Below are 23,855 nucleotides of genomic sequence, written 5' to 3'. Positions count from 1 at the left end.
CACGCAGGAGACACTGGTTTAAAACTTCCCAGGAATTTCCCACGGGGAAACGCTCTCACCTCCCACCACGGCGAGTCGGGGTCCCCCCTCAGCAGCTCGATCACATCCCCAATTTGAAACGTCAGCACCGGCTTCCCGGGGGGAGCTGGGTTTCCGTGGTAATTCTGAACCGCCACCATTTTAGGACCTGGGAGAGAAGAAAAACTGTTTTATCATCTAGTCCCTGTTGAGAAAAAACAAAGCAAAAATACTCCCCCAAAGCCTGTTGTTCCTTATCCTGGGAACCACAAACCTAACGGCACCGGCGGGCAGGATTTTGGGGCAGACAGCACAAAAGCAGAGAGGAACAGTGCTCAAGAACGGTCTCGGCTCCCGCAGCTACACAATGGCTGAGTTCACTGAGCAAAAATAAACCCACGAAGCACTGAGCCAAGCTGCAGCTCCGACTCCCAGCCCCGCACCTGGACTTGAACCTCGCCATGGCAGAGCGGCTCTCTGGCGATGCCCAGCCGGCACCAAACCCCGCTGGGCTCAGGGCTGACACCCGCGATTGCCAAAGGGGCCAGCGAACACTTGGCTTCCACTGAATTTCAGCTGGACCTGGGACCCGAACGCCCCTGAAACTTGCAGTCAAAGTCCAGCTGTGTCGCCAACAACTGCACATTAAATAAGCTTCCCCAACTGCACTAAAACCACAGTGTTTATCTTCAAAACGCTTCCCCACCTCTGCCTCTCCCCGCCCAGCCAGCGCACTCTGTGCTTGCTTTTTTTAACCACCCACTTGATTCGGGTTTCTTTTTGCCAGGCTTGGCTTTCCTTTCACCAGAAAAAGCACAAAAACAGATTGTTCCTTCACCTTCACACCAGAGCAGGGGCAGGGCAGGCCCAGCACTCTGTCTAGGCTAGTTTTAAGCAAAGGAAAATAAAAATATATTGTGGCAACCATCATGACTAACTGTCCCATCAGAGGGCAGCGCCTGGAGCCTCACATCCCTGTGGCACACCGAGGACGTGCCGGCGGGATGATGCTCCCCCATCACCAACACACCTCCCTGCCAGGATGTGTTTGGTCTGCTTTGAAGGACGATGTGGCACAAGTAAATTTGCCAGGCGCTCCTGGGTTACTGGTGGCTGCAGCAGGCGAGGGCTGAGCCCAGGGAGGAGCTGGGTCTTCCCGCAGGACACCTGATCTGCTGCTTTGGGGAGCAGGGACAGGAGAGACCTTGGTGCCCCATCGCTTGCTGTGCAGGTGGCACTGGACCCTTCTGCAGCTACCAATGCTCCTTTCTGGTTTCGGAAGGAGCTTCCCCCTCCCACATGCTCAGTGTTAGTGACATTTGCAGTCACAATCAAGGTGACATCTCTACTTGCCCTCCTGCAATACAGTAATACCCTTACCAGGTCCGGCACTCAGCAAATCCTGCAGAGAGAAGAAAAAGTCTCTGTGAGGACATGGCGGTCTCAGCTCCCTCTGTGAGCACCCGCCTGAAGGCACTGGGATGAGAAACCCTCTCCTGAAACCTCCCTGGTACCTCCCAGCCTGTGGTGCTCGCCCCAGCTGGGTGCTGGCACCTCCCGAGGGCTGTGGTGCTGCACAAACCCAGACAGTTTGAGGCTGGAGGAGAGGCCATTGGTCTCCAGTCCTGTCCCCCAGGTTACTGGGACACCCCTGAGGCCAGCGCTGGCTCTTCCCACGAGCCACCCACACCTGGACTGGGCAAGGATACAGGCTTGGCCCAAGGCAGAAGGGGATGTAGAAAAAGGGCCACCCAACAACATACCTGGTCTGCTGAGGAACCTGCAAGAGAAATGTTGAAATAAACAGTTAATTTAACAGGCAACAAACCCCATTTTCTGTTTCTCTTGATGCTGCAAGTATCAATAAACTGGCATCAGTGCTTGAACTTGATGGAGGAAGCACAAAGCAGAGGCTGGGCTCGCTCGAGCCATTGCTCTGCACCAGGTGGGCAAGACCCAGGGAGGGACTGGAGCCGGACAAGGAGATTCTCTCACTTGCACAAAGTTCTGCAATTTTGTTCCTTCCTCCCTTCGCTCCCCACCCAAACCCTCCCCGAAGCCATCCTGTGACAGTCCCTGCCCCGAGCAGCGCCAAGGCTCTGACCCGGGCGAGCGGAGGCGAGTCACAGGTTTGCCCAGTTTAGACCAAGGACACAGATTTTTGCAGCGCTGTGGGCCACTGGGAATCTGGAGACAAGGTCTCTCCTTCCCATCAGAAATGTGAACCCTCGTGCAGACCCTCCTGCTTTCACTAACCAACGTCTGCTGACGAACTCATCACCTCCCTTAAATGCCCTCCCAGCATGAGGGCTGGGTGCTTCCCACCTCGTACACAGAGCTGCTGCAATCATCTTATGTACAGCAGATTCAGCTCTTTGGTTTGGGGGTTTTGGTTGGTTTGTTCGTTTTTTTTAAACCACCAGCCCCTATGATCCAGCCCTGGGAGGTGGGTGGGTGCGTGCTCAGATTTTGTTATGCATTAACAAACTTCAGTGCTGTGTAGAGCGAATCTTTCGGATCACTTACGTGCATTCACCTCCCTGGTGAAATAACTCACCCATCTTGCAGGGAGGAATGATCTCCAAGCACTCCTTATGAGCACCCGCTCCACATTTGGGGCAAAGATAGCCCTGGTAGAAGGTTCCTCTGTGCAAAAAAAAAGAAGTCAGAAAAGTCCTAATTCAGCCTCAGCTTTGAGATTTTCTTTCCGTGTTTTAACACAGGTGCAGAAAGGCTGGAAGGATGGTGCTCACCTCAGGAACATCCTGCAGGCTTTGCAGTTGGTCGTCTTCTCAAATGTGTACATCTGAAAGTTATGGTGATTTGCATTGGCTTTCTCTGGCTTTATGTTGGACCTAAGTGAAAGGACCAGGGGGTTATCAACCTGTCCCTACAAGCCACGCAGCACTCGTGACCTGCCCCAGCAGCCGCTGTTTGCATTTGGAAACCACACGGGCAGATACAACATCAAGCGTGAGAGCAGACTCGGGGCCTGACTGTGCAGAGAGAGGATTTTGCCCATCAACCTTCCCCTGGGACAATGTTCATGGATTTGGCCCTTGCCCGAGTCAATCATCAGCCCAGACCCGCCAGCGTGGGGCCAGCCCCTGCTCTGCTCAGCACCAGCCCTTCCCCTGCAACGCCTTCCTCCAGCCCCAGCTCGGTGCTTCATGGCAAGGTGTCATTTCAGAGATGCACCACCCATGCTTTGGTGCAGACGCTCAGGGTAGATGATTTCATGCTGCACCCAAGCTCCCTTTGCACAGGGACCCATCCAGCAAGCCCCATCCCAGGCTTTGTTATCGGAGCCGGTCTCCAGTGACCTGCTGGCCCCAGACACTGTCCTCCCTGTGCTTGGCGACCACAGGCCAGGGCCAGAGCAGCCCCTCGTGCTCACATTGCCATTTCAAACTGCTCCATCCACTTCCTCTTCATTTCCTCCGTCTTGCAGAAGAACTGGAAGCCCTGCTTTCCCTGAAGGTGGATTAGGTAGAAGCCGTACGACCACTGCAAGAGAAAAGGAGAGAGCTGATCGGACCGCTGCGTCCCCAATGCCTGAGCAGCAAAACACGCCACGCTTTTATTCAGGCATCTTAGTAACTGCTCTCAGTGCCTGTCCCTGTCTCTTCTTCTGAAGGACTGCTGAACCTTTGCAAAGGTTAACAGCAGGGAAGGAGGAAGAAGAGCTCCTTGTTTCTCTAAAACATCACAACTAATGATGCCTGAATCAGCTGGGCACCATGCACTGGGGCCAAATAGGATTTTATGGTGGCAGATGAGAGAACCCAGGTTTTTCTGCTCCAACGGATCCTCCCCAGCCATTATATCTCTCCCTGACAGCCCAGGAGGAACATCTGACCTGCCCAGTGCACATATGCTCTGCCTGTCTCATTACAACACTGCACAGAAAAACACGAGAGAAAATTGTGTGCTTTGCTTACCATTTTCCCATGAGACTAGAAAGCATAGGAGAGCAAAGTGGAAACATAGTTCATTAAAACACAAAGCTAGCAGCATTTCTTCAGCATCCAAGTGGTCAAACTGGCTATTCTTACCCAAATGTCACTTATCCCACCTGTACAATCCCTCTTCCCTTTGCTTACAAGTGGATTAAGCTCATGGGTCTCTGCTAAACCCATAGCTGGGACGTTTTCCTTCATGGCTGCAGACTAAGCCCCAAACCACCGGCAAAACGATGTTCCTTCAGTAGCAGCCGTGCTCCGAGTGCTGATTTTGGCAGGCTGGTGGGCAATGCTCACGCTGCCTTTCCAGGCTCCTCCACCCCGCGACTCGTGGGAGCATCCAGACGGACCTTCCCTCCCTGCCCTCCTCTCCGCCCCGTCTGACGTTTGCTCCCTGCTGGTGCGCCAGAAAGCAGGGAGCAGCTTCCTCTCTCCTAACTCCAACCATCCCAGCTCCTCCAGGGCTGTTTTGCAAGGACAGAGGTCAAGGATCAAGCCCAGCCCCACTTTAATAAACATTTCCCAACTCTCTGTAAAACTGCCCTGAAAGCCGAGCGTTTATTTTCCAGCTTTTTGCAAGCTCTGTTTCTATTTTAAAAGGCTGATGGGAACGTCCTACCCAAGGACTGGCCCAAACAACTCCAAAATGCTCTCCAGCCGAGCTAATCCCTGGTCCACCTACCTTCTTAATGTCCTTGTTGTTCATGGGGTCATCAGTCATCTTGTGGAAGAGCAGCTCAATGATTTCTTTCAGCTCATAATTGTATCCTTTCCTTTTGCAGACGATCACCACTTTATCAAATAAAAATAAATACCTGCCCAAAGCAAGCAAATAAACAAGCAACCCAGTCAAACACCTCATCAAGGTCCCCGTTCAACGGGAAGTATTTGGAAAGCTCTGCAGAGCTTCCCAGCCAGCGCAGCTCAAAGCTCCAACTGTGCTATAATTTCACGCTGATGGTGATTTAGCCATTGGAAGGGGCTGCCCAGGGAGGTGGTGGAGTCACCATCTCTGGAGGGGTTTAAGAAAAGACTGGACATGGCACTTAGTGCCATGGTCTAGTTGACAGGGTGGTGTCAGGGCAATGGTTGGACTCGATGATCCCAGAGGGCTCTTCCAACCTGATTGATTCTGTGATTCTGTGTGATTTCTGTCAGTGCAACTCTAGGCAATCACTGAACAGATGAGCAGAAGGGGAACTGCCAAACAAAGGCACATTTAGTTTGGGAAAACTTCTGCGCGCCGTTGCTCGCTCACCTGTCCTGCTTGGTGTGGTTGACTATGGAGCGGACCTTCAGCTCGCCATCGATCTTCGGCCTCCCGAACTCCTCCAGCTTCACTTGCTGCAGAAAGCAAAGCAGGGCTGAGATCCGCAGCCAGGGCTGGGATGATGCTTTGGAGAGGTGGAAACCCAAACCCACACGGATTGCACGGTGTGCTGGGGGCATCCCCACCAGCCCTGCCTTGAGCTGCAGAAGCTCCTGGGAACAGCATCGCCCTCGCATGAGCATGGCGCTGGCAGCAGGAATGGGACCACAGGAGATCCCTGGAGCTCCAGCACCAGCATCCTAGGGCAAGGCTCAGGAGTCAAAGCATTTTTTGCAAGGTTTGGGATCCAGAAAGCAAAGCCCCAACAAAATAAGCTATTTTCCAGGGGTTTCTATAAAACCAGAACCAGAACTATTACAGTTTTCATGCCCATCCTGAACCAAGACTGGAGATTTTGGGGAGGCTGGAACCCAACCCAAGGGGTTTGGTCAGTTTGTTTTTCAGCTCAACAGCCCTTGCAAACGTTGCTCGGTGCAGCACAGCTGCCGCGCCACGGGAATCGCTCCCCTTGCGTAGTTCTTACCGGAACAAAAACATTGTGAAGCATCACTGCTGGTCAGGAAAATAAATATTTTACACAGCTGTGTGTATAGTCCGTGGTTATTTCATTGCCATGTGGGCTCTGGGTACATAACACCAACCACCCCACAACATCCCGCCAAGTGAAACACCGAGCAGGGTGTGCATGGGACTGGTCTGCACACAGCAGTGACTGCTTTGCTAACGTCCCATCTCCCACGTGTCAAACCTGCTCCCTGGCTCCTGCAAGGAGAAGAAGTGGCTGCCCAATGCCCCCATTTACGTTCCCATTTTTACAGAGCGTGACATCTGATTGTTCGCACAGATCAGGATTATCATGACTGCTTCCACCACAACCTGTGAGCCGCAACAGCCCGCATCCCACTGGAGAATTTTTGCAGGTTTCTCTTGAAAATTAAGGACTTTCTCTCTTTCTGTTCAACAACCATCCAATAAAAGTTCTTTTCAAACGAAGTCAAAGCTTAAAACCCCCAAACCCAGCACCCCTCTGGGATGCCCTCAGGGCGGGCAGCCCCCGGCATCTCCCTCCATCAGCCCTTTTGAAGCATCTCAGGTGTCAGCCCCCAAATTGCATTGCCCCAGCATAAAGCGTGACAGCAGAGCAGCTGCGCCCACAGCTGACCAGCCCTCCCCTCCCCTCCCACCCCCTGGCAACCGTGGGAAAAAGCTCGTTAGCTTGAAGCTCTGCCACTGAATATTAAATTAATGGGCTTCTTCAGAGCTAGAGTGATGGGTTGCACAGGGTGGCCTGATGGACAGTAATGGGACCAAGTGTTTGATGCCTCTGGAGTTTGGAGGGTGAGATTCTCCTTAAAATATCTGGTTGAAATTTGGGGTATTAGGTGCATATTACAGGTACCCTTCTCCTCCAAATGGGCCTTGGGACACTTTCAAGTGCAAGAACATTCAGTTAACCTCTCCGTCCTCAGCAAAAGAAAACCCGCTTTAAATAGCAGACAGGAAATTAAATAGCAGATTTGGGGAATTCTTGGGTCCCCTCTACACTAATAACATATGAAAAAGTTGGAGACACAATTTCAGTGTAACACCACCGCCAAAAGCCACCCTCCATCACAGCCAAATGGGTTTTGTGATGTAGCAACCACTTCTGGACCATCAGCAAAACCAGTCAGTGATCAGGGAGTGTCCGAACACGCAGGGACCTTTCTTGGGTAGCACATCAGATTCAGTAGTAATTGCTCAGAGAAAACAAACACGTTAATAATAATCAAATTAAAGTTGGCAGCAAAAGGATTTTTCCAACTTACCAGATTTTCTATAGAGCTCTGAAATTCACTTATTTTCTTTAAAGTCTCTTTGTCCCTCTTTACTTCATTTATGTACATGGCCAAGTCCTTAAAAGAAAAGTGAATATTGATTTTTATTTTCCAGATTAAGCTAGTACCTTACCAAAGCAGAACACACAGCGCCCAGGAGGAGTCTCAGGAGCCAGACCAGGATTCAAGCAGCAGCCTGGGCAGGGTGAGCACAGGCTTTATGTGCCCACGCTCTGACCCAGGCAGGCACTGCAGTTTTTATCATTTCCCAGAAGAGGGCAATGCCTGAACCCAGTGCAGCACAGACCCCTGGCTGGTACCTGGAGAGAGCTGGGGCGAGCAGCCAGGCATCCCCAGCCCTGGCAGCATCCTTTCCTCCCAGCCTTCATCGCTGTAATTCAATGATTCAAAAGCTGCGAGCCGGTCCCTGCTGTCCAAACACCCATGTCTGTATAAGAACCGCGTTGGACACCCGGCTGCACGTTAGCTGCGAACAGCATTTGACCTGGCTCTGTCCCGCTTGCTCCCAGCTGCCCTCCCTGGTGATCCGGATCACAGCTGAGGTGGTGCAAGCGCGGGATGCTCACGCTCTGACCCTCCCAGGGGACCCCCCGCGAGAGCATCCCCATCTCCAACACCCCTGCGCCTCCAACACCTCCCACCGCACAAAGGCTATGTTGTAAAACAAGGAGACAGTTATGGAGCTTGTTCTGCCCTGAAAAATTCCCTGCTTACCTAAATTCTGACCCACCAAAGAGAAGGAACCCTCTCCCTTCCACCCAAACAACTTCTTACACCCTTTAGAGCTTGTTTTCTGTGCCTGTTTGCTTCTTATCTGCTCCCTGCCTCCTTGTCCTCAACAATAGGTCTTGTCAACTTGGATTAAACCTGAACACGGGATTTTTTAAGACATCGCCTCCAGGTCAGACCTTCTTCAGCTTCCCCACAGAAGAAGGGTTAATCAGAGACAATAATCGCAAATCTACGTGACAATACTTATAACATCACAGAATACCCCACCGGTCCAGTGGCAGGGATGCTGATGGAGAATGACAAAACCAAAAGCCTTATGAAGCGGCATCCTCCATCACACTTGAGCTTTTGCTCCCTCCTGCTGAACAGGCCATCTCCCATGGAAACGGGAGACACAATCCCAGGACAGATTGTGACTTGAAACGGTGACAGCAACGTGCAAACTGGGGCTGTGGGGTTTAACTGGGAACTTGCTTCGCTCTCACCTGGGGGCTTGGTTCTGCGCACTCAGGTGGAGGGTCACTACCTGCATGAGATACCCCCACATGCAATTTTTTGGTGCAAATCCTACCCTTGCTTTGTGCAAAAAACTACCTGTGGAAAATAAAAGGGAGGTGAATCCCTTTGGGAAATGGAGCCCTGGCTGTAGACATTCACCCCCCCTGCACGGCTCTCACCCCAGACGGCATCAACGTCCGCCATCCACCAGCACAGCAGACGCAAAGGCTGGACTCGTGATGAAAAACATGACTTGTAAGTTAAGCCTTGGTTTACAGATCAATTAAAACCAAACCACATCGCTTCCTACACCCCTGCTGAGCCCATCGCTCTCCTGGCGATGGGGCGATGACACAGAGAAACCTCGCTGATGGCTACTGGCAGCTTCTTGCCAAAAATGCCGAGTCTGCAGCGGAGCCGGAGCGTAAATCCATTTATTTATTAGCAGTGGTAGAGGTGGGTGCTGTATTACGGGGTCATAAGCAGGGTTTGACGACTGTCACCAGGTTTGGTGTTGGTTTGAGGCCACGGCCATGTGTTGTGCAGCAGCGGGCTGCGAATGCAGCGTCCTTCAAACAACCTTAACTCTAAAGCGACCTACATATCGGCTCTAGATTCCCGGGCTGGCACGGATAAGGGCTGAAAAGGTCACCCGACTTATGTAAGCGCTGGGAAACGCAGTGTCATTACAAAAGCTGAGGTAGAAAACAAAGTGACCAGAGAACACGGGAGTGAGCCCAGGGATGAATCCTGCATTGCTCTCCAGAGAGAAAATGTGGATTTAATGATCATCCTCAAGTCAGATTCTGCTGACGATGATCCCGCAGTGTGTGGGGGACACACGTATCCAAGTCAGAAAACATCTGGATGATTTTTTTTTTGGCTGAAGGTTTTTCTAAGATCTTGGGGGTTTCAGCTGATACCTCAAAAAAACTTTAAACCATGCAAAACTTTCACACCAGAAGTTTTCATTTGTGGAAAGAGCATTTTCCCCCTTAATAAGAAAAAACACTTGGATAAGAGGATTTCCAACGAGCGCGCAGGCAATGCTCCGCACAGGCGCGGGCTCGCCTTCCTGCAGCACTCCCCAACTCGCTGATACGGCTGGAGCTCCTCCAGATCCCTCCCAGAAAAACCAAGAGCCGAATCTGGCACAGCCTCTTTACACACAATAGCAATTAGTGAAAAGTCGTAACTTGTCAACAAATACCAGCCTCCCCGGCTGCTGGAGGAGGAAGATAACAGTGATGACTACAGACCTGCTGCGAAGCGATCGCATCAAATGGCAATCAATACACACAGGCGTGGCCAAAAGGAGGAAATGCTGCCTTCCCTCAGGCTGGTGGATGTTTTTTCCATTTAATTTTTTGTTGTACAGAAACAGAGGGGTCCTGTGCTCTGTCGCACCCCGAGCCCAGCGCAGCCCCACCGCTGCTCTCGCCCTCCCGTACCTGCATCGCCTCCAGAGCCTCCTTCAGCTGTTGTTTCTCCGGTCGGTCTGAGGAATGGCTGAGCAGCTCCTGAAAATAAAAAAAATATTAAAAAATTAAAGAGTTTGGGTGTGCTAGGAAAGCTGCCCACACCCTGCCTGCCCCAGGCAGGCTATGAGCCGTGGGCAACGGCTGCCTGCTGCCAGGAGGGTGGCAGGGATGCCAGGGCGGGTGGCTGCAGCCGTAGGAAGGGGAACACGCCAAGAGGCTGGTGCTTGAGAGATCTGTTACACGGAGTTGACAGGAGGAATTTCACACATAATCAGATTATATGCAAGCTTATTTTATATTCATTAACTGCCTCTCGTGGCTAACAAGTGCAGAATTACCCTAGGTCACCGTACTTTAAGAGACGGCACAAATATTATGTCGTGTTAAGTAGCTCTAGTAATTATTTCATTTGAAGGAGGGGAAAAAAAAAACGCCTCGCTCTGCATTTGGCAACGATTCACTCTCCACTGTAAAAGCCGAAAGATGCTACAGCGAGGATGGCAGCTGGAGAGAAGTGTCAGTGCTGAAACACTTACTTTTAACAGGAGATGATATTTCAAAACTCTTTGCATCGGAACCACCAGCAGATCTTGCAATTTAAATTTCCCATCCTGAACCTTGAGTGTGCATTCCTGTGAAAGAAATCAATAAATCAGCAGTGAAGTAGCTGGGGGAAAACAACGGCTCCCCCACAGCAAAACCCTCCATGGTCCCATGGCGCTTACATTTTGCTTCTGTAACTTAGTTTGGATGAGCAATGGCTCAGGGCCCCCACCGCAGAGGTTATCGAGGAATAAAACACAGGGGCTGGACCCTCAAATACAGACATTCTCATGCAACTGAGCTCCTCCAGCTTAATGAGACACCGCTCGTTAGGAGAGCACACAAACGCTCTCAGACCTCGGGAAAGGTCAAATGAAACGCCTGAGCTCAACTCGCCTCCTCCATGGTTTGAACTAACGCATTTTATCTGCAAGGGGCTGGGAGAAAGGGAAAGCACGGGAGCGACTGGATATTACAGCACCTGGCTTGGTGCAAGATCCAGGGAACACGTTTTAAAAAAAAAAAAATTACTAAATGCACAGCTTGATCCCTGAACTGGGTTGCTACTTTTGCAGAGAAAAATCAAAGAGCATTTGCAGAAAAGGAGGTAACGTGTACAGACAGCCCAGCAAATTCAGATTAGCATCAAGACCAAAGCAGGAATTAAAGCTGGGTAAAAACAGCTCAGACAATGCATCCCTTCTGGGGCTCCTTTGATTTCCTTAATATCTGGATCAGCCCCTATTTACACTAAGCCTTTACGCTGGGGAAGGAAGACAGGGGAGAAATCCAAGCCTGGGGGCTCGGGTTCTCCTCTGACTGTCCCTGACGCTGTGTGTGACCTTGCAAAGCCACTTGGCTCCCGGCTCAGGGATGCTCGGAGCCTTTGGGTCTCCCTGCGTGACTCGAAGAGGAATTTGTCCACAGCCAGTCCCGCTCAAATAAAGTCACCTGGCTTATTTGAACTTGGATAAACTTGGGGAAGGAAGGACAGAGAGCATGTCTGGGAGGGAGATGAAGGGGCAAGCAGGGGATCAGGACAAGATAACCCCCAGCTCTGCTCCCTCTCTGGGCAGCACAGACTCACCCCCACATCCCTCCCCTCTCTCGCTACATCAAACATTCCCAAGCTCCACCAAGTCCTTCCAAAACCCACGACAAGGCGGGGTGGGCAGCACTCGGCCCCGGTGGCCCCGACCTGCTCACCTCCACCTTCTGCCGGACGTCCTCCCTGTTGGCGAGGAGGTGGTTGAGAGTGTTCTGGGCGTACTCCATGTGGCTGCAGTACTTGCCGTAAATCAGCAGCCTGGAGAGGGGGAAATCACAAAGTTAATCAGAACCACTTGCTGGCAGTTATAACCTGTTATAAAAGATATATATACTTATATACAGTGAAAGGACAAGGCAAACAGCTATTCCCCCATATAACTGCTTAGCAAAGTATTAACACTCTTTTACTGCGCAGCTTTTTAACATTTAAACCTTTTGAAGTTTCCAGAGCTGGAGCCCGTGGGGATCATTCATCTCACGACGAGCAGAAGGGGCTGAGTGGTCAGAGGAGCCCGTTTTCGGAGGTACGATGGCTCATCCCTCCACTCCAGCAATATATTTAATCCCTGCTCCCCAAGAGCCGTGCTTTTGGAGCACCACGGTAATAAACCCAGCTTCACACTGAAAGGCGTTTCCTAGAGCAGGTTACGAAGTGGCTCTAAAAGAGGTACTCGCATCCCAGGTACCACAGCCTGAATAGGAAAATACCGAAGAGTTGGGGTCCTGTCCCTGCCCAAGCTGTCGGTCACCGCCGGCGCTCACCTCTCCTGGGGAGCAGCTCCAACCCCAGCGAGGGTCTGCGGATTAACTAGAACACGAGGAGGGAGCAAGCGTTGAACGCCTGCAATCCAACCCTGCGTCTCTCTGGCTGCACGTTGGCTTTTCCTCATGACTACACCATCGCCATAACCCCCTTGATGTCCCAACAGGCGCCGTGCCACCCCGATGGCCACGCGCCGGTTCTCCGGCTGTGCCACGGTAGCCCCAGGGCTCACTAAGGCAGAGCAGGGATGCGCTTCAACACCAAACAACAACAAAAACCCATTTCCTGAGAGTGTTTCCGAATGCAGCTCACTCAAGCCCATGTATTCATCTCCCAGAAAGACTTTATTTCCCAAGTCACAACAGCTCATAGCCCAAAAAACCATTGTCACCACCGTGGTTGATGTGTGCCCCTCTCTCTTTCACCAACTAAGGAAGAAGGCAAGAAACTCTCTGATTCTTGAGAATTGCCCAGAATGGACATGGGTGATGACTTGCACCTCATGAGAGAACGAGAGGCTTCAAATCCCCTTAAGCCCCAAGGACACAAGCTCATTGCTCCTTGCAGGATGGGCCACAGGGTCCTAGAGATCAAGAGAAGTGGTAATTTGGGGTAAAAAAGGTTGTCGCACCCTTCAGAAGCACAGTGAAGCTCTGTATAGATACCCTGGGCTATAAATTTAAACACCTGGCACAAACAGAGCAGTTTCGCTGTGGATTCCCCCTTTTTCCTCCGCTTCACTCATTAATCCTTCACGACAGCTTTGGGTTCCCCCCCCTTCCTTGCCGTTCACTGCATTGTTGCTGATAAGACACATATTCCATCACACGCTACAACTCATCCATTATTTTGGGGCCTCGTCTCTTGATGGAGACGATCTGGGAGCACCTGACCCGGTGTCGCTCTGTAAACGTGGGACCCTCAGAGCCCGGCGGGGAATTGAATAGAGAGATTTATGGGAGCCGCAGTCCCCGGCGAAGCCGCAGCCAACACAGATTATTCTTCTGCCTTTTCCCCTTGACAACTTTTGAACACGCACAATAATATCTACCTTGCCAGCACCTGGAGAGTTTCAAAGAGGCTTCAGGAGCATAAATTCAAACCTCCAGCTTCCAGAGAAAGAGATTTACAAACTATTTCCTAAAAAAAAAAAAAACGACCCACAAAAAAACCCTGCAAAGCGGAGGAGCAATACATCATATTGCTGGGACGTCTCTGAGGGCGCATAGGGAAGCCAGAGCTATTTGTCATGGATACATTCGATGGAGGAAGGTCTTACATACAGGGACCAAGCACGGACTCTGGAGGTCCACATTCCCTTCTCAGTGGGACAACACTGTGTCCCCAGGTGAGCTCATTTTCTCCTCCTGCACCCCCATTTCCTTGCTTTAAAATGCAATATTGTCTTTCCTGACATAGGAAAGGACCCTGTCAACTGAGATCAGGTTGCTCCAAACTCTTCATCCCTGACAGCCTAGTTTTGGTGTATTCTCCAAGTCAAAACTCCCCATGAGCAGCAGTTTCCCACAACGCTGAAGTCCTCAAGATCCCCACAGGCTGAACCCATCTCACAGCCATCAGCCTGGCTCCTCCATCCGCCTCTCAGGAAGGCTTTTAGGTCCTTTAAAAAGTTGCTTGCAAACTCCCTTAGGAACTGCGCCGTTCATTCACCCACCTGCATGAAACCCATCGGCTACAAGCGCTCTGCTGAGCTCCCACCAGCAAATTAACAAAAGCAAACATTTATTTAAAGGCTGCCAGCCCAAAAACAAGCCTCGTGCTCCTGCACAGAAGTGCCACCTCCACGACTCCTCCCGTGTCCCTTCCCTGCTCCCTGTGTGCACAGCTCTGCTCCGGGGAAGGCACCGGCATGCACGGACCTGAGCCAGGAATTAGGAGATCAAAATCACCTAAGTGAGTTTTATGAGTAGTTTTAAAGTATTTGCATTCTTCTTTGGAAACTTTTTTAAATTTAATCCAGAAAACATTCCCTTTCTAAAAAGGCGCGCCACGAATGATGGAATATCTGACCTTACGGTGTATTATTAATGCAGATGGTATTTCTGGAGTTATTGACTTCTGAATGGCATTTCTGTGTCTAGACACTGGTTTAATCACAGTGAAATAACACCCTGGCACGATTCCACAATGAATCAGGCCTTTGATTAGTATTAAGGATATTAAAGGCTTGTATTAACCTTATCTTTGTGTTCTGAGGTACTCCTGACTTGCAGCTGCCAAAACACAGAACCTATTATGTTTGTGAAAGCACCTTTTACATTTATTCATCATGCAATAGGTGCGGGACAACAGCAGTGCCAAATACACGATTTTTTAGAGTGAATAATGATGTTGATCTAACCAGAGCAAAGTCTCCCCTTCAAAGGAGTCATCCTACCACATCCCAAGCCCTCAAAGCCCCACTGCTGCTTGCAGGAGAAGACAACATTAAACCCTTGAAGGAGAGCGAGGTTTTACTCCATTCTGGCTCACCATCATTGTAGCGTTCCCATCTTTCTCCCCTCCAACACATCCCTGTAAACACGTTGTATGTTCAGCCTACAAAGCAGCCGGTCCCACATGGGAGGTGGTCAGCCCAGCAAAATTCAGGTGTGGACACGGGCTTGCAGGACCAAGCACCCACGGGAGCCACAGCGATTCCTTTCCTCACCTCTCTTTGAATTCCAGAAACACTTTTGCCAGGCTGCTTCCCCCAGACATCATAGAGACGTCGATGGCTCTCAGGAAATTGAAGTGCACTTTAATTAGGTCCTAAAACGAAGAAACAATCAATACTTTAAACACATCCGAAGCGAGTGGGCAAACAGAGCCTAAAGAAATGTACATTCACTACTTCATCAGGCAGTCATTTTCTCTTCTTTTTTTTTTTTTCCTCTTTTTAGCTGTTTTTAAAATAAATCATTCTAGTGACACGCAGCCCTAAATGGCCAGGAGTGCAAGGGTGGTAGGAGGTTATACAGCGATAAATGCACCGGGATTTCCATGTGTATTAAAGCCCCTTTTGCAGGTCTGGAGGGAGCAGAGAAGATGGGCAAGCTCTGACCCAGACCCTGTGCAAGCCAGCACAGAAATAAATCCCTTCATGGTGGTATGCCCAAACCACCTCTAAGTACAGCTAAAATACACAACCCCAGCGCTGAAACATGCTCCGTATAAAATTGTTTTCTTACCTAGAGCTCGTATAATCCTCAACTCTAAAATTGAGTGTTAAAAAAATAACTCCCAAACCCCTTCAAGCTCCGCAGCACACGAAGGACTGAACCTCTACAGGTGAATGCACAAATCTAACGTGAAATCTGTCTTCTCTTACGCAGGAAGGCGGCTGAGCTGCCGTGAAAAGAACACAGATTTAAGCCACGTCGTCTACACCATTACCTCCAAATTGATAAAAATAGCTTCCATGTCTTGGGGAGTCAGTACCAGCCTCAGTGGGTTCATATAGTTCTGCAAGAAATAAATGGAAAAGGGATTGAAATACCAGAGTGGAGTGAGGAAGTTTGTTTCTGTGCAAGGGAGGTATTTTTCCCTGCTTCACCACCTGCATTCACCTGGGCAGGGAGCAGCCAGGTTTTACTGGATTGAAGCACTTGAAAAAGCAGATGAATAACAACACATTTGTCAAGACTGGGCTGCGCTGGGGACCCAAGCAGGAGCCAGGAACCCCCGTGGGCGCATCCCCTCCCGAGCTCCCCTTGGCCCCACGGCACCTCCAGGCATGGGAAGGCGCAAGACCCCCACCCATGGGTGGGCGCAGAGCCCTCTCCTGCTAAACCCACGGGAGGGGGACAAATGCACACCGCTGCTTCACCTCCCTGCAGCCCTTGCCTGCAGTCGGGAAGAGCTCTGAAGCATTTTTTTCAGCTCTTTGATTATCTCACTAGAATTTTGCCCTTGAAAAAGCGCCGATGATGTGATTATGTTGGAAATGCCTTTCTGAACAAATACATATTAATAGAAACGTCTACATGACTTGTAACGACAAAAACAACCCCAATGCGATGCGCCAAAGACAGGACCCTCTACCCACAACACGCCGTCAGAACCCACTGAGCCTTCGCAAGCCTTTTTAACGGGTATCGAAGGGATAACTTAACTCTTCCTTTAGCCTGAACCAGAAGGGCTGTGGCTGCTTCCAAGGAACAAGGGTTGTTTACGTAAATGATGGGTACGTTGGGACATTTTCTTGGAAAAGGGGAAATGTTATTCCACCGTGCCTGTTTTGCTCACAGATTCTTTGCAGGAACTTTCAGGCAAATAATTGCAAAAAGGGATGGAAACAAAAGCATTAAAGTGCTTAGAAATGGCAGCTTGATTTTCACTATTGTTCTTCATTCCTGCTGCTTTCCTCAGGGCAGAAACCACCTCCAGGCTCCAGCCATATCCAGTACTCTGCTGTCTTGCTGACGTGTTCGTTTTTATTTTTATTTAAAAGAAAAGCACAACAGTAATTTATCAAAACCAATTAAAACCCATGAATTAGAGCAACAAAATGTTACTTTTAATCCAATTAGTCTCAATGACAAGTCAGCGCAGCTTCAGCACTTTCGAAAAATACCCAGAATAAAGAAATTATTCTGCAGCCATCAAAGCGATAAGATATCTGCAACCACGGCTCTTATCAGCGAGACCGGCCTGGCTGAGCGAGGAGCGGGAGTCTCTTACCCTGGGGTAGGGGGGACACAGCAGGATGGTTTTCAGCCTATTTTCAATACGCAGCAATCAGAAAAAAATATGTCGTTTGGCTCCTGCAGTTACAGGCTGCGCATTTGTGCTTGTCAGTACGGCTTGTCTGGATCCCCCTTCTCTCCAATTTCACGTGTGAACGCATCGATCCTGCCTCATCGCATCTGCCAGCTCTCGCAGCGAGGACTCAGACAGCGAGATTAATGCGAGACCCAGTGATGATGCGGAAGGGGATGGTAGAGAAAAGATGGCTCGCTTCTTACCTTTTCTATATCTTCAAGTGTTTTGTAGTATTTGGCCTCAGTTTCTTGGATTTCTAGCAAACAGCAATTTCTTTTGTCATCTTCTGTCATTCCCATTTTCTAGAAAAAAGGAAGAACAACGCATGGTCAGACACTCTGAAGAGTGGTCCAGAGTAACCTTATTGCAGTCTACAACTACCTGAAGGGAGGTTGTAGCGGAGCGGGAGTCAGCCTCTTCTCCCAGGCAACTAGCAACAGGACAAGAGGACACAGCCTCAAGCTTCGCCAGGGGAGGTTCAGGTTGGACATTAGGAAGCATTTCTTCTCAGCAAGGGTCATTAGCCATTGGAAGGGGCTGCCCAGGGAGGTGGTGGAGTCACCATCTCTGGAGGTGTTTAAGAAAAGACTGGACATGGCACTTAGTGCCCTGGTCTAGTTGACATGGTGGTGTCAGGGCAACGGTTGGACTTGATGATCCCAGAGGGCTCTTCCAACCTGATTGATTCTGTGATTCCAGCAACCTGCTCATGTGGAGCTGAGCTCCAGTTCAGCCTTTGGTGACAGCAAACTCAGAACAAGAGCAAGGTTGTGAAGTCAGGGGCGTACTGTTACTGGTTTATGTTAAAGGAAACTGGTTTTATCCAAAAATATTACGAACGAAGCCTGGCTGTATTATTCAGTATGTTTCAATGTGGCAAGCGTTACATTTTTTTGCATTTATTATAGCTACATCACCAAAAACTATCAGCTAAAGAATAAAGAGAGCTAAAGAATAAAGAATAAAGAGATGCTGGTTTTCCCCATTTTTTTTTTTGCTTAAGATGAAACTCACAACAGAGCCTAAGCGGGTCATCAATACTACGTTAGGCATGGCGGCATTGGGTCGACGGTTGGACTTGATGATCTTTTAGGTCTTTTCCAACCTTAACAATTCTATGATCCTATGACTTACACAAATGTCCTGCCAGGCTTGCCAATTATCATGACTTTAGGTCAAATCTCATAATACATGTTTTTCTCAAAGCCCGAACTCCTGGAGTCACTTCTCTTGCTCTTACATCTGTAAAGTGGAGCTGAAAACACGTGTCGGGAGGTGCTGCACTTGTCAGTGTGGTCTCTGAACCTGGGAGGCGATTTGGTGATGGGGTTTTAATGGTCATGCACAGGAATGGACACCCCCTGTACATCCCCTTTAACTCACAGCTCAGACCTACCAGCTGGATGCAAATCATATTTTAATCAATGCATCTTACCTGCATATATCTAATCTGAAGCGTGCAGAAATACAAGAAACCAGTTAGCATTACACACTTGCTATTGCAACAAATCTAAAAAAAAAATCCAATATTTAGATGGGTATGTGGGTGCTTATATTAAATATAGACTCTTTTGCTCAGGAAAGGGAGTTGGAGCCATCCGCTCCACCACTGCTCAGCGGTGTCCAAGAAAACATAAAACATTGCGGAGGAAACAGTGAAAAATTATCAATTCCACTGATTCCACTCCTGCACCACCCAGCTGCGGGGCACCCACATGGTGGGAGCTTTCCCCCATTTTTGCCTTTTATGCAAGAAATTCCTATCAAAACCTTCCCAAGGGGCAGTTCTTGGGCCAACCGGCTTCTGCAACTGATGGCAACCCAGTAAAAACACTGGTGGCCAACGAGCTGTGCTGACTTCGGCATTGCTACCGGTGTCCATAAACAGCTCCAAGCGCTTTGGCAGGATCAGTGGGAATATTTTTGTGCCCAACTCCTTGATCCAGACGGGTTTTCAGTGCACAAGGAGCTTCTCAGGCTGCAGACAAGGCGTGAAGGGATGAATTATTTAATTTAATCCTCTCCCTTCCCCTCCCATCAAGGTGTAGCTTTAAAAATGCATATAAATTGTTACCATGGGCTGCTGAACTTCCACTCTGATGATATCTTCATAGATATCATCGCCTTCATCTTCACAGGGGACGCAGTCATAAATATCCTCCCCCAGATCATGTTCACTGGAACGAGAAGGAGAGCAATTTAGCGACAACAAAGGGGGTACGTTCACTGTCACTCGATCAGACAAACCAACGACTGCTCTCGCACCAACGAGGGAGGATAACCACGACAATAAGAAAATCCTCCTGGCCCACAGCATTGACCTGTCCAGTCCACGTTCCCCGTTTGCATCAGGAGTCTCTCTTTGTCCCGGATCGGTACCCGCTGCTCATCCCTTTCCGCTCGCTGGAGGCTGGAAAAGGCGAAGTGCTGCTCGACGTGAGCGGGGACGGCAGCCAAGAAGCCGCTGCGAGCCCCGTGCCAGGCGTGCTGTGGTACCCAGCCTGCTGCTCTGCCAGCTCTGCCCCCGCAGAGCTTTTGCTCGGTGCTAATCGGCCCGGCCGAGACGGACCCGCACCGTCTGAGCCGCCACACGTGCCAGGTCCAGCTCCACCTGCCCCCGAAGACATGTCCAGCCTCCTGTGCACCTCCTGCCTCTGCCCTTTAGGACAAGGAGCAGCTCTTGTGCCAGTGACTTTAACTATATCATACTTAGAGAATACATTTTAATGGGTTGGATTTTGGTGTGTTTAAGGCTCTTGGTCTGCTTTTGCTTCCTAAGCACCAAAGAAACCACCTCCTCCCCCCCATCAGGGCTGCACACTGCCGTAGGAGCCCATGTCCGTTCACAGCAGTAAGCAAATACTAAATAATCATCCAATGGCTCCGTGCAGTAGGTAGAAGCATCCCAGCCCTGCCTCACTTAGGGGGAAAGTGTGATGGGGCTGAGCCGACCCCCCTGGGCTGTGCAGGGACCCGCAGCAGGACCTGGACCAGGCAAGGGCAGAGCTCAGCCCAGACCAGGCATGGGCAGAGCTCAGCCCAGACCAGGCAGCCGCCTCCAGCCATGGCCCCACTCTCCCTCCAGCCACGGGCACCACATCCAGGTTTAAAAGCTCTGGATCCACTTTCTCTGGACGATGCACCGACTCCCATAAAGCACAATCCCTGCCCTGATGGGCACCTGGGTGTTTTTTAATGAGACATTTCCCAGAGGATGGGGAGATTCTCCTGATCACTGTAAGGCAACCTCGCTGGACGCTCAAGCTCGGTGATGCTCAGCCCCAACGCTGAGCAGAGCCCAATAACAATATTTACATCAGAGACAAATTAAGCAGCAAAAAACTCACATTTTCCGAACTGGCCACATCACTTAGGAGATGCCCCTGCAAGCACAGGCTTTAAAGGCATCACGGAGACGTAGTGCCCAACTTGTATTTAAAGGTGATGGTGTTAGGTACTTAACTATCATCTGAGCCTTTACAACCCCCCCAGGGGCTCCTAAGCCTTAAAACACTTTGAAAATTCAACCCATAATAAATACCAATTAACAATAATAATTTTAGCACTTAGATCTACAGGTGCTGATTGCTAACGGCTTCCACTGAAGTCAACCCCGTGGGATCAGGACAGTGTGAAACGCTGGAATATCAAACAGTGTTTGCATATTTCATGTTCTGTCTCTTTCAACATGGGGATTAATTACATACAAATATATTTAGGTGTAAAACCGTGCTCAAACTCTAACGCTCGACATCTCTATATTATAAAGCATGGAGCAGCAGAGCACATCTGCTCGCAAAACTGGGCTTTATTTCCTTTCTAAATACAGTTCTTTCTATTTTTAAAACCAGATTTATTTAATAAAAGTTTGGGGATTTTAAATAAATACACTGGAATGATGTATCCATCCCATTCTTTCAGAGTGATGCATTGCAGCTGCTGTAATAATGCCCACTAATAGCTGGTGATCCATCTTCCCCTTCCCCAGCGTCGCCGTCACCGTTATTATCTGTACCAATATTTATATTCTCAGCTCCGCTCCGTATCCAGAGCGAGTAACTCCGGTTCCTGATTAATCTTCCCTTCCCGCCCGCACCTCTCGGATTGCTGGCTGTCTCTCCATACATCATTTCCCCGGCTCGAGGGTCGTTAGGAAACGTGTGGTTGGGTTAATGTGGCGAGCACGAGCCCAGCTGGGTGTGATACGACAGCGGCGAGTGCCGCGGTGATGCTGCTGCCAGGGCAGAGCCCGCTTTGTGTGACGGCTGCTCATCACCAGCCCCGAGAGCGCTCAGCAACTCTTCTGGGCCATGTGAAGAGGAGAAGGCAGCATCTCGAGGTGTCCCCGCAACCCAAGCATCACCTGGACCTGCTCTCCCACACAGGCACAACCAGGTGCCACACATCCAAGCTCCCAGCACCGCCTGTGCCCAGTCTGCTGCTGCACGGGGGCCCCAGCCTGGATAAACCCTCCTTTGCTCCCCCACCAAGAAGCCACAAGCCCTGGACCACAGCTGGGCACGCACCAGGACATCACCGTGAGAAACCCAGGCGGCAGCATGGGATGCTGAAGGGGTTTTGCTAAATCATGGGCTGCCTGGACCGAGCCTGGAGAAGGATGGGTGTCCCACGGACCTGGCCCAGCCTGGCCCTACCCAGAGCTCCTCTGGGTCACCAGGAAAGGGGCAGAAACACCTACCGAGGGCAAACACAGCAGATCTGCCCACAGAGCTGCCAAGAGGCATCTGACATGAATGCTGCACCCATCACAGGGGCCACATCCTGACAGCTCTTCACCACTCTCACTGCTCTAACCAAGGGGCTGAGCCCCTCCGCGCCGCTCGTTCCCACTCATCAACACCAGTACAAGCCCTTCCCATCCCAGATTTCTGGCCTGAGGCAACAAACAGGGACAACTCCCATGTCCTGGGGGCATCTAGAAAGACACCTCCATTTCAGAGCTTAGGCGCAGATGGCCCATGATGCCCTGATAAATACTCTGCAGCAGGTCCACTATGCTAATGGAATGCTGCACATCACATGTTTGCAATGACACCGTGGACGAGGAGGGTAAGTGAGGAAGATCTGAGGGTCTCGAGGGCCACCGAAGAACCTCTTCACTGCTCCGGGAAGTTGATGAGTTTGTACCAGCTTCAAGAATTCAAGGATGAGCCCAAGCGAGGCCCTCGGGGCAAGCCCACCACACCAAAACCCTGCCCAAACCACAGCGCTGCATTCGCTCCACTGATGAAAGAGCCAGAACCACCAGGAAGAGGAAAAGAAAGAGGAGGAGGAGAGAGAAGGAGCTAAAATAAGACAACCGACAAACAAAGCCAAATTTCCAGCCCTGTGGCTGAGGTTAAGAGCCAGAAGACCTCAGAGCCACTGCCGGGTCCAAGCTGGAAGTGCATCTGCAGGGTCCCTGAGACAGCTGCCCAGCAGCTGTGAGGCTCCAGTTCACCCCAGTAATCCCCCACTTTCTCATTCTCACTCTGCACTTACTACTATAAATAGACAGTTCACCCAATCAACCCCCTCATTCATGGTCTCCATCAGACGAGGACAAGTGGAGTCCTATATTTGCAGCACATCTGGTAGGCTTAGGTTTCAGGGTGAAGGAGTGCAAGATGTCCAGTCCTCGGACTCCAGATCTTGCAGGGTTTTTTTAGCCAGATTCTACTTGGATGGAGACACACATCTAGAAATAGCAAGAGAAGCCTTTTGCCATCTATTCTACTCAGGTCTTACGTTCCCCATGCAAAGGGGAAGATTGTAATCCCAAGAATGAGCCTCACACTGTTATAGCAACTAACATGATCCTGGAAATGGCACAAGCAGGACATATAAAAATCTTTACTGGTGACAAAGAAGAAAAGACACGTTTACAAGTGCTACGGCTCGAGTGCCTTGTACCACGGAGTCATTTATTTAACAGGATGGCGTGCATGGTTTTTCCGACACAGCAAAAATAATGAGAAAAGTGGCAGCTAACTTATCATCTCACCTCGGCTCCGCTATTCATTACTTTTTTTTAATGCAGCTGAAAAATTCTGCCAATCACATCACTATTTTGGAAGACATGAGGAGGCAACACTGGTGACAGCAGTGGAAGAAGTAGGAGAAACTTCAGCAAGAAGCTCTTGGCAGGAGACAGGGTGTCAGCAACTCTGTGCCCAAACAAGCTGCATCGCTTGAGAAATTGAGGCCAGGCAGGAGATCTTCTGCAACTCCCCTTCTCTACGATGAAAGGTTTGGAAATACACCGCCATCCCCAATACTTTTGGTGGGGATAAATTCCCAGTGAGCTGGGGCTTGAAACAAGACCTTGAGACACCGACCTGCAGGACAAAGCCCCCGAGGGGCACACACCAGCTCCAGCGCAGGGTTTGGTGGGGATCTACTTTGCTTAAAACACTTTCTTTGTCCTTTTTGTAACACTACAACTTCTCCCCTCAAAGCAATTCACTTTTAAAGGAAAAACAAAGGAGGTAAAAGTTATGTAAATTAAATGTTTCATGTGAAATCACTCACAGCGCTTCTGCCTGACTGAATTCTTCAAACAGCTACCAAACAACCCCAAACCCACCCTACCCGTAATCCATCCAAGCGTGCCGGGCTTCGCGCCAGTGCAGAGAAGCTTCGTTATAAAGAAGGTTCTGGTACTGTAAAGAGGACCAGGATTAATTGCTCTCATAAATTTGATGAGACAAAATAACTGGAGAGAGCTTAAGTGGTAGCAGAGAAAATTTAGCTTAAATGTTAATTATAACTTCAGAAGTACCCGAATGGTTTGGGGCAGCTGAAACAGCCATCAAGAGAGATGGGAAAAGCGGTCGGCAGGGAAGATGCTCAGCAGTGAGGTGGATAACTGCCTGC

At 50.1% G+C, this 23,855-nt stretch overlaps 1 protein-coding gene across 1 annotated transcript in view; it reads right to left on the bottom strand.

The window, feature by feature from the left end:
• The window catches only part of VAV2 (vav guanine nucleotide exchange factor 2), a 130,230-nt gene that overhangs the window by 7,237 nt on the left and 99,138 nt on the right, over positions 1-23,855 (bottom strand). The window contains exons 5-20 of the mRNA XM_068413907.1: positions 19,054-19,156; positions 17,183-17,281; positions 15,612-15,680; positions 14,887-14,987; positions 11,609-11,708; positions 10,396-10,491; positions 9,830-9,898; positions 7,119-7,205; positions 5,239-5,324; positions 4,663-4,795; positions 3,416-3,525; positions 2,772-2,873; positions 2,576-2,664; positions 1,782-1,798; positions 1,399-1,420; positions 60-187 (exon numbers count right to left, since the gene is read on the bottom strand). Coding sequence (XP_068270008.1) covers positions 60-187; positions 1,399-1,420; positions 1,782-1,798; positions 2,576-2,664; positions 2,772-2,873; positions 3,416-3,525; positions 4,663-4,795; positions 5,239-5,324; positions 7,119-7,205; positions 9,830-9,898; positions 10,396-10,491; positions 11,609-11,708; positions 14,887-14,987; positions 15,612-15,680; positions 17,183-17,281; positions 19,054-19,156 — 1,411 coding nt within the window. The remainder of the gene's footprint in view (positions 1-59; positions 188-1,398; positions 1,421-1,781; positions 1,799-2,575; positions 2,665-2,771; positions 2,874-3,415; positions 3,526-4,662; positions 4,796-5,238; positions 5,325-7,118; positions 7,206-9,829; positions 9,899-10,395; positions 10,492-11,608; positions 11,709-14,886; positions 14,988-15,611; positions 15,681-17,182; positions 17,282-19,053; positions 19,157-23,855) is intronic.

The sequence above is a fragment of the Nyctibius grandis genome, chromosome 16 (genome assembly GCF_013368605.1).
Source record: "Nyctibius grandis isolate bNycGra1 chromosome 16, bNycGra1.pri, whole genome shotgun sequence".
Taxonomy (NCBI): domain Eukaryota; kingdom Metazoa; phylum Chordata; class Aves; order Nyctibiiformes; family Nyctibiidae; genus Nyctibius; species Nyctibius grandis.
Note: the sequence above shows the minus strand (reverse complement) of the source record. Positions and strands in the feature narration are given on the sequence as shown.